The 16,407-nt window shown below is 41.0% G+C and overlaps 1 protein-coding gene across 4 annotated transcripts in view; it reads left to right on the forward strand.

Annotated features, from left to right (window-relative positions):
* Positions 1-16,407, forward strand: part of pcdh19 (protocadherin 19) — a 69,717-nt gene that overhangs the window by 14,459 nt on the left and 38,851 nt on the right. Inside the window, exon 3 of one of the 4 annotated variants that reach the window (XM_061835539.1) lies at positions 4,197-5,024. The exons of the other annotated variants lie outside the window; for them this stretch is intronic. Coding sequence (XP_061691523.1) covers positions 4,197-4,325 — 129 coding nt within the window. The 3' untranslated portion in view covers positions 4,326-5,024. Of the gene's footprint in view, positions 1-4,196; positions 5,025-16,407 lie in introns of those variants that run through there. 4 annotated transcript variants of the gene reach the window in all.

Raw genomic sequence — 16,407 nt, forward strand, 5'->3', positions numbered from 1 at the left:
TGTTTTGTTGTTGCTATATTTCTTCTCATGAAACTGTCATATCACCTTTTCTTTTTTTTAAATTACAACATAGAGGCAGAGCCATATTTATCTAACTAACGAGTACTGTGAATGGAAAGTTCCTCGAGCAGCCAGCTCGAACACCAGGGAAGGGTGACCTTTTAGTAGAGGCCTAAAACAAGGAGCTAGCGGGAGGATGTTTGTTAGCATTTCACCCATCAGATTAAATGTCAACTTCTGCATGCATTATTGTAGAATAGTAAGTAGGAAGACTTGTCAAACAATATTCAAGAGAGAGTGGAGGAAAAAAAATACACTGCATTGCAGCTCTGCTGCTGCGCTTTGCCGCGCTACTGCGACTATATTTGGAGGTACAAAGTACATCGGTACTTTGACTTACAAGTTTATTTTTTATCATGACCAAGATCATAAGTGAATATATTTGTGGATCATACCAAATTACCACAATTGAAAGTACCGCAGCTAGAACTAGCTTGAATTATTCTATTGTAATACGCTTGTTAAAGGTGAGACCGTCTTAAAAAGGGCAGCACAGAAATTGGAACCAGACACAGGCAAATGCTGCATTGTTGTTGCTTTCTTGGCCCTTCATTCCATTCGAGAACATTCAAATGGCGTTTTTATTTGAAGATACAAACTTGCATTTACATCAGGGACTAATTTATGGAGGTTTCGACGGTAGTGGCGGCAGAAACCAGCTGAGTCAGAGGCGCAGGGCGGCATGGCCGGCAGAGCAGCGGGGTGGTGTAATTGTGCATTGTGCAGCCACACAACAGAGGTAGAGCATGTAATGAGCTACAGCACTTGCAGCCAGTCAGCTTAATGGGCTATGACCGACTGTGGAGGCCTCACATTCCCCCCGCCCTGTGTAGCTGCCACCACCCTCCCCCACCCCATGCCCCCCACCGTTACCCCTGTTATCCCCTTCCTTTATGTTTTCCCCCTCAGCCGTTGTTGTCCCAAACTCCGTGTTTAGCTCTTATTCTCATCCGTGATGTGTGCAAATCTCAGAGCAGTCGCGTGATTGAACCTGGCGTAAAGCGGAGGAGCTGGGAGATGACATTACGAATCAAGCGCCACAATGAAGGCTCTGGGGGACAATTTTGCTGATGTTTGATGTCGGGGATTTGTTGTTTGAAAATCTCACCTTTCCATTAAAGATCGTTTTGCATTTTTCCATTCACACGGAGTGCTGCAGGTTTCTGCTCGGGCTAGTGTTCCCGGGATTATACTGTAGGTTTCCAGAAAAGGGCTTGGCATATTATTTACACCCAATAGCAGCTTGAAGAGGGATAAGAATCCATTTATTAATACCAGGTCAAGTTTATAAGCCAGGAATGTGTGCCAGGAACAGATGATGCCGTCGTCTCTTCCCGGGCTCAAGACACAAAGGATGAAAAGACCACTAATGATAATATTTATGACTCCCTGACTTCAGAATTTAAAATGGCTACACCTCCTCCCGTTGCTCACTTTCGGCATGAGGAACTAATATTCACGGAGTAGCGCACAATGGGCCGTCGAGATATGACTTTCCCCTGATGGCCGACGTTTGACATAACACAGCCCATACAGCCAACTTTATGAACAGAAAAGCACTTAGCCCTGCTAAGGCAGCTTTAAGTGTCGTTTTTTTTCATCCTAACTTCCTCAGTTCCACCTGAGACCTGCTCAGTGTTCCAATTAGAAATGTAGCACGGCAGGTCTTGTGCTCCTTAAAGAAAAAGCCTCCATTTATAATCTCTGGTTTCGAATAATATAAATTGATGATTCCTTTCTCGACCAAAGCAGGAACGTCGCAACAGAGCTGTGTTCAAGAACTTGTGTAGCGTTTTGTATGATTTTTCTGCACTGAGAATATTGTCGAAATATCAGACTAATAATGTCTCATGTTTTGGTATGCTTTCATTTCTGTACCAGGTGTAATATAAATCCAGGTAGTATGATAATTTATTTAACTTCTTTCATGAAGATTGACTCAGGGACAATAGTATTGCTGTAATAAAAATGCATCCATTTTCTATAAGGATTAGCCCATTCAAGGTCACTGGTATTATGCATTTTTACAAATCCTGCTGTTGCCTGATAAATAAAATATATGTTGGTAAACCCAAATGAACTGAAACGCTTAGCTGCAAGCTAATATTAGCATTCAATAACGGGTGACTGTCTTGAAAAAAAGTCTAAGAAAAATAAAACATTCAACAACATCAGTTTTACAGCACCTTGAGACTTTCATATGACACATTAAAAACTGATCATTTATAATTAATATTAAAAAACTTTTGTGGTAGGGCAGCAAGTCACTAGCGACTATATGATCACCGTTTTTGTATATATTCTTTAGACTGTGTATCCAGTTTAGTGTTATTACCAATATTTTTTCTTCAATTACACGTCCTAGTTTTGTCTACAAAACCTGGCATGTATAAGGGCAGACCAAACTGAACTGTGCCACCTTGGTTGAAACAGTTTAGTTGTAAACAGAGATTGCTTTTCCAAATGGAACTGCTCAAAAAATACAACTAATTATAATAGTTTCAACACTTAACTCATACATAACAGATGCAAGCTATGTTTTAGGTAGCTGCTGTGCTCCTCACAGCCTGTCATACCGTAGGTATCAGTATTGGGCCAAAATGTCACATTACAAACACGTGTTTGTCCAATATAGAAATCCTAGTAATGTCTAGTTTCCAGAATCTGAAGAAAAAAAAAGATAAATATACATGCACACATATATTTTCACTTTGGAAACAGAAAATACAGAACTAGAGATAAAGGAGTTGGAGCGACATGGTCGTGGTGTTGTGGCTTTTGATTTGGATGCTACTCGCGTGATTATTATTTGAGCCTCTAAACTGCAGATTTTGCGTTGTTTTTGCAATGGGAAGTTGTGTAAGCGGGGACACGATAGCTTGGCTTGGTGAGCTTGTGTGAGGATAAGATGGTTGGAAAAGAGAATCAGGTACATACATCATGCAAGATATTTCGGACATCCGAAGTCAGCTAAAGGGGCACATTTTGAGTTTGGTGGCTGAACGAGGGCCCATTTCCAATTCTAAACCTCCATCATTTTCCTTGCTAGCAGCACTGGGAGGAAGCCACTCTGCCATCTTGAATGAGCAACTGGGAGAATCAGATTTTTTTTGTTTTAATTTGGGGGACTAGCTCTAATCCAGACTAAATCTATCAAGGATGAAGCCTCATCCCTCCTCCCACCACAGTCGGATTACGGGAGTGTCTTTAAAAGGATGAGGGTCCGCTTATTGCCGCTTCCCTCAACATTTGTTTAGGATTTACAGAAGCGGCGAAGGCGTTTCATCGTCACCCAATGTGGCCATGAGTCAGAGATTAGGCATCGAACAAATGAGATCAATGGTAATGACAAATTGCATTTTTTAAACAAGCCCACCCACTCCCCACAACCAAACAGACACAAACGCAAATGTTGAGTTGTTAATGGACTGGAAGAGGCAAAAAGAAATGTTTTTTAGAAGTGAGATGAAGTGCCTTTAATCACTTTTTTCCCCACTTATTAATGCCACGAACACCTGACCAACAGATCAGTGCTGTAATGAAAAGAAATTCAGCAATTTGCTCACATTTGACGTTGTGCTTTATTGTTGTCTTTTGAAAACTGGCATAAGTCCCTACTAGGGCAGGAGTCAAAATGCTCCGAAAAGTGTAAAGTCCAAAGTATGGAAGCTGTTTACATTTTAAAATCTAATCCAGTCAACCAATGTCAAAGCAAACACACGCACAAACACACGCATATATGTATACTGTATATAGACACACACACACACACACACATGTTTGAGGTCAAATTTATTGTTGATAAAATAAAAACTGCATCAACTTATACATAGCACATTGCAATAGTGGTAAGCACGTCTGCCTCAGAGTCCGAAGAGTCGCTTTCAAATCTCTGTTGTCTGCATGGGTTTTTGCAGGGTTCTTCAGCTTCTTCCCAAATCCCAAAAACTTTTCTTAGCTTAATTGAAGACTGGCTACATTCACAGGGAATGGAAAGATGACTGATTCGGATATTTTGAGAGCTGATCTATTCATCTAGTCGTTGACGTTATAATAATCGGAATTGACCAGCAGTGTCAACATCAGCTTAAATTGTCCATTGGTGTGACTTGTTATTTTGTCTATGTGCTCTCCAGCTGACTGGCGACCAATCCAGGGTGTACCCCACCTTTGACCCAAACTCACCTGGGATGGGTTCCAAAGACAAGCACTATACAAAAACCATGGCTGAGTATCTCCGAATGCTGCCAATCAGATCTGCTTAGCTGTTTGTCCACTTAGCAAAATAATTGTTCATTGTACATTTCGAAAGCCAATTAAAGCAAATAGTGAGCTGTTAAGTACAAATCACAAAGTTCATCTCAGTTGAGCGCAGTGAGCACAGCATGATCTCGCATGGTCCACACATTGATTGACACACATAAAGATGATAGACTTCATGGATCTGTTGTACATGGATTTTGCTATACTGCCCCTGTCAGAAATTAAGGAAATGTTTTGGGTTCAAGAGTCTTGATTAATTGTACAGGTGATGATTTCAGATACGCTTTAATAATCTTAACTGTAGAACAGGTGTAAAAGCAAACTCCATGTCCTGTTCTTTGGTTATCATCCTAATTGTCATATTATTTGCACATAAAATGTACTGCCTCCACCACGCACACACCGTCCTCCGCTTTAAATGCTATCTGACCCTAACTGTCACACAATTCTAAGTCTAGTGAGGGTTCATTGATGACAGATCTTTTTTTTTTGTCAATTTTTTAGACTGATTTAAAACAATGCTTTACCATATATCACCTTGTCTGAGAGTTAGTCATGTTCATTTTGCACAATTTTTACATGAGTGTCATAATTACATGCTTGTTGGAGTTTATTAGAACACTGGCTACACATGAACGGACATGCACACATCACACCATTACATCAGACAAGGCACTTCCAGGATCGGTCTGTGAAATGTGATAACTGCAAATGAGCAACAAAGGAACATGAGAAAAGTCACAGAAAAATCAGGCACAGGAGTAAATAAAACCTTGTAACTAATTCTTTAAGCTGAAGTCTTGTGAGGTTTGTCTGGCGGTGGTTGGAAATTTGGAATTTAGAGGCATCTAACTTTAAATTCTTCTAAGATTCCGAAGGAATTTGACCTAGTATTACTCAGGTTAATTTGGAGCTATGTTTTTGACAGCATCTTTATAAATAAGTGCTCCCTATTCCCAATTTTTCTTTTTTGATGACAAAGCTTTTTGACTTGACCACCAGCAAGGCACAGAATCCATCTGGTCATTTTATGCACTACTTGTCCCCATGACGGTTTTGGTTGAGCAGAGTTTGGTCGAGAGACAGGCTACACCACGGACCGGTTGTCAGCCAATCGCAGGCACACCTAGGAAAATGACGTCACACTTACGGACAATTTAAAATGCATGTTTCAGAAATGTGGGAGGAATCAAGAGAAAATTCCAAATCAAATAAAAGTTGGAAAAAGAAAAACCACAACTGCATGGCTAAGGTGGTGTGAAAGAAAGAGTTCACCCAACCAGTTGCATTTAATAGTTGCGACATTTGAACAGACACCAATCTGGCACACTAAAGCATATGTGTTGCTCGAGCTACAGTATGCAAGTGTGAGGCTGTTGCTTATTTCTCCAAGGTGCGATGGTGACAAGGTGACTGTGAATTCCTTGCAGATTCCGCCTTTAAAAAGAAAAAAAAAACCCTGAGCTCTTATCTCGGGAGGCAGCCAGGGAGTTAAGATGTCGCCAAAACCACATAGGGAAGGTGAGGACGGTGTGGAAATAGAAGCAACTCACCAGAGGGGGTTGTTTACTAAGGCATTTTTGTCTCAGTCTATAAACACCTCACCGCAATTGCCAAAACAAACCTTCCACTTTCACAATTAACAATGGGACTTATACAGTTAGCATAAAGACAGGCATTAGACAGCAGCTAATTAACGTATGCAACAAATGAGTTAAGGGCGCAGCGATATCACCTCCAAAGGTACAAAGACATCCCATGTAGATTCTTGGTAAAACTGATTTTCTGCTACGCATCTTGCAATTAAATCAATTTTAACAGCAGTTCTAAAAGGTAGCAAGGAAGAAAAACAGCATTATCTCCCCACCTCTCACATTCTTCTCATTATCCATGCAGCCTGCGTCCTCTCTAAATAGTTTTGCATGACCTTTGCTACAAAAGCTCTAATTATTAGCAGAACATAGGCCCTGTAAGGCACACGGCTAATTAGAGTGGATTTATCTGAAGGGACATTGCCGCCGTTCTTTATTGGCATGACGGGACTGGCATCAGTGCAGGTGATTTAAACCCCCACCCCACCCTCTAAGGTTAATCTGGGTGACACAGTAATAGTAATTAGAATCATAATCATGACAAACATAATTTTGATAGCACCACAGAGCGGATCAGTCACAGGATTCGTGGTTAACAGGCCACCTTTACCGTCGCTATTGTCTTTTTTTCCCCTTGTCACTCCTTTTGACTGATGTTCCGCTGTACTTATTGATAGTTATATAACTATACCAAGCAAATACAAAAACACTGCCCTTTAATATAGGACTTCTTGTGAATGCATTTCATAAAGAGTTGTTACTGGCGAAATCGGTATTTTTCAAAGCTTCGACATGAATGGAGAGGGGCAGCTGGAGTTATCTTTTGGCTGGCGGGCAACTCGTGTAATGAGCCTAAGAGGGTTCCAATTATTCCACTTGTGATCAAAAAGGAGATGGAGATTACTTCTCGCCTCTTTTTTTCCACTCTCTCTCTCTCTCTCTCTCTCTCTCTCTCACTCTGTCATTGACATTTTGCACAGTAACATCTTTTGATAGGGGCCAGGGGAAGGAAGGGAAAAAAAGATGATTACTAGAGAGCGTCTGATAGTCTTGAACAGGCAGTTCTGGCCTCTGCGTTAAGACAAAATAAGATTTTTGTGGCTCACATTTTCTTTTGTATTCTCCTGTCAGGATGGGCCATTGAAGACACAAGCAAAAAAAAAAAAAGTGTTTTTTTAATATCGATTTCAAATGGTGTTATTAGCTGTTTTGCTTAAAAGAGCAAATAGAGAAACAGAAAGATTGGGCTGGAATGAGCTAAATGGCTTTGCAGCCAGGCCAACTAGTAGATTTGTAAACTGAGGAACGCTGTAACTTTGTGAGAAAACTCAACATATAAAATGTGCAATTACCTAATACATCCACTAACTTTGCCAGCCTACTTTGTATCGTGTTATGCAGTATTTCCACAATTTAATCAGCAAGTGAACAGGAACCACACTTTTTTTTTTAAAAAAACAAAATAACAAAATGGTAAGGCTCTGGGTTAATAACTGTAGTTAACCTAATAAATCACCCTTCCTGTTACTTTTCGGGAAATATGAGCATTAAAAACCTACGCCTAGACATACCAATTTACTAACTTTACTTTTAACCGATATCATATAGGGTGATGAAGTGTACTTTTTGAAATGTTTTGCCTTTAGTTTTTTTTTTTAAATAGAGGAAGAGAAATCCAGTAGAGTTGAGGCTCTGAGGGAAATCTCTTGGCAGTTAAACATAGTAATACTTTTAGACAAGTTAATGCAGAGACATTGACATGGTAACTTCACCAACCTATGGAGGAACCTCAGTCCATTTACTTTGTGCATTATGATTTAGTAGACAAATATTTCAGTCCAAAATGGCCCTGCATGAAAGTGTATTAGTTTCATTTTACATGAGCCCATTTAGGGAAACGGGCCAGGATGATTAGTCACAACTGTTGAATTCCGAAACCTTGTATAAACCATTAGGCCTCGCCTTCTCTCTTACACCACAGCATTACCTCTTGGACACGTGAGATCAAATATTATCTGATGTACAACAATTGTAATCGTTTGTTTGCAATAAAAAACTGCAGTACCACTTTGAGTGCACACGTTGCAAAGGACGTGGAGCTTGATCCACGGCAGACTTGATGGCCAAGCCCTGCGCTGTTTTTCTATATAGCCGTCAGGAGGAAGGCGTGTTGTGTTGTTTGTGTACTCGCCGGCTGCAGCTGTTTCTCCTCCGCCTAATAGTGACAGCTATGCCTCCCACTTGCTGCAGTACAAAAGGAGTTGAAGCATTTGATTGTGTACAGATTGTTTCCTCCCCCATTTGATTTATGAAATTCACAGATTACAAGTAAAAGTACATTAGACACCTGGGGGCGACCAAAGGGATTTCTCCACCATTGACTATCAAACTATCGGGGCCTCTGAGAAATGGAGTGATGGAAAACAAAAGATAATGTTGTGTACTGTGGCACTAGGACAAGGCGAACTCTTCCAATCAGCCCAGATAAACATCCAGCCCAGAGATATGTTCTTGCAAGATAACGGCTTAGCACACACGCTGACATACAAACACTAACGCGCAAAGAGCCACGCTTTTGATAAGCACCGAAAATTACTACATGTTGTTTATGGTGGCGGAACAAAAGGATTAAAAAAGAAAAGAAGATTTCATTTTAAGGAATCAAACCTGTGGAAAGGTGGATGCTGGGGCGTAAAGATGCGTTTCAACGGGTTAGATTAGACTTCATAATGGATTCATAATTACAGGGAAACAAGATATGTGTTTGTATGCGGCAATATGGCAGCACCTCGGCTTCCCCATCAGTGCGCTGCAGCAGTAAGGAGGCACAGATTCACCGTCTGTTGCTGTTTTTCATGACCCCCGTAGATCCCCCCACGGTGAAAAGCTGTTCTCCCCCCCTCCCCCCAAAGTCGGACAAAATACAAATTCAATTAAATGAAGTCAGTTCAGCTATTCCCCTGACACACACACACAATCGCTTACCCCCACTAGCAGTGAGCGGGTCATTGTTATTGCCCACTGCATCTGGCCCCTTCTACTTCTCATGCAGCAGGCCCCTGATCCAGTTTCTATTCCCACTGTAAGTTTATGAGTGTGTCCGGGTCAACAAATTTCACTGCAGATTCCCTTTGCTGATTCCCCATCCTGACTCATCAGGAATGCACAGCGTTTATTCCCCGCCTTATTTATTATTTCTATTGTAAATGGATTACAAAAAGAGGCGCAGCACTGGATGTTACTCCCACAGGAGAGCCCCCGATCCTGTTAAGAAGCTGGATTTGCAGATGCGGCGATGATGTGAAAGCAGTTAATACTCTGCTGTCACTCTGACAGCTGCCTCGTAAAACCATTGCCGTAGATGACCAGACAGATGTAGATCTCATTGATTTACCAACAAACAGGATAAAAATCATTACACAGTATCTGCTTATCTGGATCAGAGATAGGCGTGGCCTTGTTGTGGCTTTATCTAAAGCAGTGTTTCTCAATCTGGGGTCCCGGGACACCTGTTGTCTAAAAGCCATAACGGTGGGCTCCACCAGATTATTTGTAATAAATGGTGATTATTTTGTTTCATTTATCAAACGTGTATACAATAGAATAAAATAACATAGTATAAGACACACTATACTTTACATTATTCTTTCCTACCTTAACTTTGGGCGATTAATAAGATCTGATGTGATTTGACCCATCACATAAATGTGACATCTCTAAATGCGCGCTGTTTTTCTGGCTCTCTCACTTTATTTTCTCAAGTATGTTTGGCCTGTTAAGGCAAGGCCAGCTATTCAAAATCTTTGCAGCTTGGAAATGTTTTTAACCTGTCGCTAAATCGCTGCTTTTTGATGGCAAAAAAAAAAAAAAAAAACTCTTTGGCAGTAATCAGCAAAACTTTTCTTGTCAGTCCTCAATATATGTGGAACATACATAGGAGCGAGCAGTATAACGTTTTTGGGTGGGATTAGGAAACTTTTCTCTATTGTTAGGATTCCCTGGACCCAAACGGTTTGAGAACCCCTGATTTAGATCTAGATCATCAGTTTTTGATCTTTGATTTGAGCAGACACGAGTTGGTTTAAGATGCCGGCGCGCACAGATATTGTAGGAGAAGCACCTGTGTTGCGTTCCCTTTAAAAGGTTGCGTCACCTCTTCACCCAAAGCAGTTCCAGAGTGTAAACACAATTTGTTTGCGAGACTGGCCCGGGGTGGTGGGATTACTGAACGCTGATGAAGTTCCACTTGTATACTGTGCGCCGCCGTCCTGTTTGCCAGAGTGGCTCGTGATGGTGGAGTATGTCTAGAGGCGGTGACTAATTCCCTTTTCCCAGTGTCAGATTAAGGCATGTCAATAAACAGAGCAACTCAATGCATCTCTGAGCAAGTGCATCCGCTTGTCGAGAGTTTGCGCTTTGTAATGAGCTGCTGCAATGGACTGAAATGTCTGGAAAGATGCCTTGTCACAGTGCAGGGGCGGGGAAATGTATGTGTGTGTGTGTGATTCAGGGAAAGATGAAGCAGCTGCCTGACTCTACATGGTTTGATCTTTTTTTTTTTTTTTTTTTTGCTCCAAGTAGCACAATTGGGGGAATGTGTGGCATGTAAGTAGTCTTCTTCCAAATGTGGATAAAATCAGATTGAATCGGATATCTGCTAATGCATCTGCTCCGGAAACTGACAGATAGGATGTGTTAATGGGAACCAGATGTCATCGAAATAAAATTTGTATTAGGGCTCATCATCGCCGTTTTGGTTGCCAAGTTTAAATGACCCTGACCGTCTGCAGTTTTTTTAGTATTACATTTAATATGCGGCCAATGCTGCATATGTAAAGTGCTTTATTTGAAGCAGTCCCTGTAACTCACTCAGCCAGCCACCAGGGGGCGAAACTACATACATACATTTTCTGTGCCACTTATCCTCACAAGGGTCGCGGGAGGTGAACGTGAAGGCTTTTTTTTTTTTAATATGTATAGGCAAGGCCTTATTAAGGGCCGGCAACTTCAGAATCAAATCTTAAAATGGAATCGAACCTAATTATTTGAACACCCTGCTATATTGCAAGGTCTCCCACTTAGAAATCATGGAGGGGTCTGAAATTTTCATCGTAGATGCATGTCTACTGTGAGAGAGATAATATGAATAGAAAAACCAGAATCAGATAGAATTCTCACCCTCAAAGACCTGTTAGTCCACCTTTAAAATTCCACCCCCACTCCATGTATTATCCTGAATCAGATGCCCCTGTGTGAGGTCGTTGGCTGCATAAAAACACCTGTCCACCCCAAATCATCAGTAAGGCTCAAACTTGTAACATGGCCAAGACAAAAGAGCTGTCCACAGACACCAGAGAAAAACATTGTACAACTCCACACGGCTGGAAAGGGCTACGGAGAAATTGCCAAGCAGCTTGGTGAAAAAAGGTCAACTGTTGGAGCAATCATGATAAAATGAAAGAAGCTAAACATGACGGTCAATCTCAATTGGAGGGGAGCCCCGTGCAAGATATCACCTCGTGGGGTTTCAGTAATCCTTAGAAAGGTGAGGAATCAGCCCAGGTCTACACGACAGGACTTTGTCAAAGACCTGAAAAGAGCTGGGACCACCGTTTCCAAGGAGACTGTTGGTAATACACTAAAATGTCATGGTTTGAAATCATGCAAGCCATGGAAGGTTCCCCTGGTTAAACTAGCACATGTCAAGACCCGTCTTGAGTTTGCCAATGACCATTTAGATGAATATAGATGAGTCATGGGAGGAAATTTTGTGGTCAGGTGAGACCAAAATTGAACTTTTTGTTCATAATTCCATTAACCGTGTTTGGAGGAAGACCAATGAATGGTTCTATCCCAAGAACACCATCTCTACTTTTAAGCATGGGGGTGGTAGCATCATGCTTTGTGAGTGTTTTTCTGCACATGGGACAGGACGACTGCACTGGAATAAGGAGAGGATGACCGCGGCCATGTATTGTGAGATTTTGAGGAACAACCTCTTTCCCTCAGTAAGATCATTGAAGATGGGTCATGGCTGGGTCTTTCAACATGACAATGACCCAAAGCACACAGCCAGGAAAACCAAGTAGTGGCTCCGTAAGAAGCATATCAAGGTTCTGGCGTGGCCTCGCCAGTCTCCAGACCTAAACCCAATGGGAAATCTTTGGAGGAAGCTGAAACTCCATGTTTCTCAGTGACGGCCCAGAAACCTGTCTGATCTAACGAAGATCTGTGTGGAGGAGTGGGGCAAAGTCCCTCCAGCAGTGTGTGCAAACCTGGAGAACAACTACAGGAAATGTTTGACCTCTGTAATTCCAAAAAAGGCTACTGTACTAAATATTAACATTGGTTTTCTCAGGTGTTCAAATACTTATTTGCAGCTGTAACACACAAATCATTAAAAAATCAAATATTGTGTTTTCTGGATTTTTCTTTTTATATTATCTCTCTCACAGTGGACATACACCTACGATGAAAATTTCCGACCCCTCCATGATTTCTAAGTAGGAGAACTTGCAATATAGCAGGGTCTTCAAATACTTCTTTTCTTCACTGTATATATAAAATGCAGACCTAAATAGAGGGAAATCACAACTGTCGAGTACTTTGGAGCTTGCGACCGTGCAAGACTGACCAATGGTGAAGCAGAACAATGGAGATGTACCATCCGTGACAATTAAAATTAAAATTAAAAGATTTTCGAAAGGAAAATTTGGTGCATACAGCCTAATGTTATTGAGTTTTATGCATTAACTGTATTTGCTTCAAATAAGTGGCAGTTCGCGATTTGACTTGTTTCAAATTGGGGCTACATTAATTTTTTATCATGATCTATCATTTATTCTCATTTAAATATTCATTTTGCACTGAAAACTGTTGCATAATGTTTGTTGAAAAGTAGTCCAATAAAAATAAAGTTTTCTCCTGAACATAAGGAATAATCGTGATGACAATATAGATCAGAATAATCATGATCGTGGCCATAATCCTGCAGCACAACATTCTATTATTTGTTAACTTTGAGGCCCTTTTGACAATGGTTTGTTTTCTTCTGTTATATCATTCTTAAACCACATACAGGTTAATGGTTTTCGCATACGTAAAATGTGTATTCATATTGGTAAAGGCTCAAAGCTGGCACCCTCAAAAACTGAATCATAATTTATAGATATTTTAAATTCAGCATCCGAAACCAGTTTCACTTAGCAAAAAAATTTCATGCTTAAGTAAACCCACAAAAAACAACTGAGCCAAATTAGACCAAATTACAATATTTAAATACAGTATATACATAGAGTATTCATGTGAATAATCAGTAGAGTCTGTCATGTAATGAGTGGATGAGTGGGTTGTACAAAATCCCCCCACTCAGGGCAGAAACATTCAGCCAGTGACACGGCACCTCGCGGGGGTTCTCGGGGCCAACAGGTGGTGACCTTTCATTAGTTGCGTGTAGGTTTTATCTCACGTGTTCCATAAATGTAAAAATAAAATTATAAATTCATTGATAATAGCGCTTGAAAATCCAGCCAAATGTATAAAGAGGACATTTACAAAGAAATGCTCCATCCTGTTGTAAGGGCTAAGTTTAATCACAACTCTTTTGGCTAATTTCTCTCCTCCAGCTTCAAACGTAACTAAAAGTTATGCTGTTTTCTCAGTCGCCAGTGTTTACGTAACCCTGTTGCTGAATGTGTTTCTGTAAGGCCTGGCCCAAGGGTGACGATGGAATCCTTTAGGAATATCTCGTGCTCTAAATTAGTGTGCCTCGCTTCTTCCAACAACACTGGCTAATGTAGGGCACAACCAAGAGGAGATGGTGCAATCCCACAGTTCGCCCACCCCCCGAAAAAAAAAAACAAATAAGAGACTTCTAATTATTTAGTGTTTAGTGTTTGTTCCTAAAGCGTCAGAAGGAAAAATCCTTCAAAGTTAATTTTTTCCTTAATCCAAACCTTGCTCCTTCACAACACTTGACAATTTTTTGGGTGGGGATGAACTGACTAAAAATGTTTGGGTCTGCGATTCAAATGAAATCATATCCCCAAAGACTTGCCCTCAAGAGGGATTTCTTAGAGTGGCACTAAGCAGGCCCAAAAAGATGGCATGTAAATCCGACATACCACAGACAAGAGTAATGTTAACAAGCTTCCAAAATTTGAATGACAACAACAAAATTGCTAAGTGTAAAAAAAAAAAAAAATCAGGTTTTCAAACTTGAAAATTAATGTCCACCTCTCAGCTCTCAGAGACTGAAGATGTGTCGAATGGATGCGCCAAAAGGACTCAAATATACTGAGGGGGTCATTGTTTATGTGATGTAAAATCATGGTAGGAGGCTCAACTTTATAATTGAATTGTAAATGTGGACTAATCATAAAAATAAGCAATGTCACAAGTCGGGATGGTAAAAGGAAGCCAAGGTAGTTAGAAAGTCACTGTCCCGTTCACTAATATCAAGTTACCCATGAAAACATGTTGTTGCTGGTGTAAGTCTACAAAACTATCCATCGTAAGTAGCACATTACAGAGTCGCGTTGATGTTCAGCTCGGCACTGTGTGCGACTTCAAAAGCTCAGTCTGCAACTATTGAGGTACCCACAAAACCATGTTGTCTCTGGTGAAAATTGACAAATTTATCCATCTTAAAATGTGGATGGCAGAGTCGAGTTGATCTTCATCGTACCATCCACATGCGTCTTTAAAAAGTCAATCCACTGCATTTTTTCCCCTCATTTTTTGTGTTTGTGGGACCTAAAAAAAACTTCAGTGAGCTGTTCTGTAAATGGAGGCATCCAGAGGAGACGCATTTTCAGGGTGTAGCCATGATTAGTTTGCAAACTGCATGCTTGAGTCGTAAATGGGGCTTGTTATGAAAGCTAAGCACAGCTAACACTCAGCTGAACAGCTAAACGAAATGACATTTTTCTTTTTGTAGTGGCGGAGGGAACTTGCACTAGAAAGTCGACACCATGTAGAGGTTTGTTTTAACCCAGCTTGCAAAATCAGGAAGATTCAAAAGTTGCTTAAACTATTTCTCAACAATCCAGCACTGTATTTTGATATCTTCGCATATGCTTTCAGCACTTACTTCAAACATATTGAATGCATTTAGAAACAAAACACGGATATCTGCTTGGAGTCCCTTTAAGCTGATTTGTTATAAGAAACTGTGCAGATACATTTTTCCCCGACAACCTTCCAGCCTCATTATTATGTAAAACCGTAGAACCTTATCTTATACTCTTCTTCCTTACTCGGAGATGGAAGTCTGCGGGCACGTGCGGTCATGAATGCTGAACAGGTGTTCAATGAAACCCTTATGCGACTTGGGTTGTTTTGTCATGCAGTACCGAGATCGCTATTCAACTGACGCCGACCAGCCTTGTCACTCGGGACAAAGGCAACACAAAACAGCCACTGCAGGAAGTCACATGGCCACCAAAGTTTGGGGGTAAAAAAAAATGTCAGAGGTGAGCGGCGACCCCCCTCCTGGACCAGAAACACAACAGACTTAAGCTGCTTAAGCGTCGGTCGACTACGCTGGAATGCAGATGTCTGCAGAGGGGGCCTATTATTTAAGATCTTTTCATCATGCTGAAAGGGGGGAAATGGCTCTAAAACACATGAATAATGAATGCAGTTTCTATCAATGTATGTATAATTAATCACATCTTTTCCAACTGGACGTCTGTGGAGCCTCTAGGCCTGAGTGACATGGAGACAAGTCTGGACTATTGTCTGTGTCTGACAGTTTAAAAAAAAAAGGCATCATCTGCACTTTCTTGTTGTAGTCAGTGAAGATAGAAGTAGCAAGTGATTAAACGATTAAGTGATTATGATGTGTCGATTGTGTGGAATTGAAGTTTGATCAGTGGTGAGTGTATCATTTGACTTTAAACAGCAGAGGCAAAGCCTCCATCTCTGAACAACCTGAACATGATGTTGGATTTGGGAGGTTGAGCTTCACATACTCCGTGTCACAAAACTCAAAAGGAAAAAGGATTTCTGAACAGTCGTAGTTGATCCAGGACGCCAGCGGCCCCTTTCATGCTGCCCATCTAACGCATCTCTTCCTTGGCTTGCTGTTTCATGTGTATCAGGTATACCGTAGATTCTCATGTGATCGCTCAGGCGTAACAAAGGCGGTTGACCAATATGTGTAGTTTGACACCTAAAAGCCACATTTGTTGAAAGCAATTGTCACTTTACCTGGCACTGATGTTACCACGCATTTACAGTAATTATCAGAATACGTGAAGCTGTAACAGATAACTGTGTACTACAGACACAGCAAAGTTCAGGCCGAAAGACATAAGTGAATAAATGTCACCTCTTTGAATCGAGATAAATGAAGGCTGACTCCTTCAGCATTTTTTTTTTTTTTTGGGGGGGGGGTTTCCAACTGATTGTCTTTTTAGACAACAGTGGGAAGTATTTGTTCACCTTCACGCGGAAATGCTAAACGACAGAGACGGAAACGTAAGCGGGA

This window comes from Syngnathoides biaculeatus, chromosome 11 (assembly GCF_019802595.1).
Source record: "Syngnathoides biaculeatus isolate LvHL_M chromosome 11, ASM1980259v1, whole genome shotgun sequence".
NCBI lineage: Eukaryota > Metazoa > Chordata > Actinopteri > Syngnathiformes > Syngnathidae > Syngnathoides > Syngnathoides biaculeatus.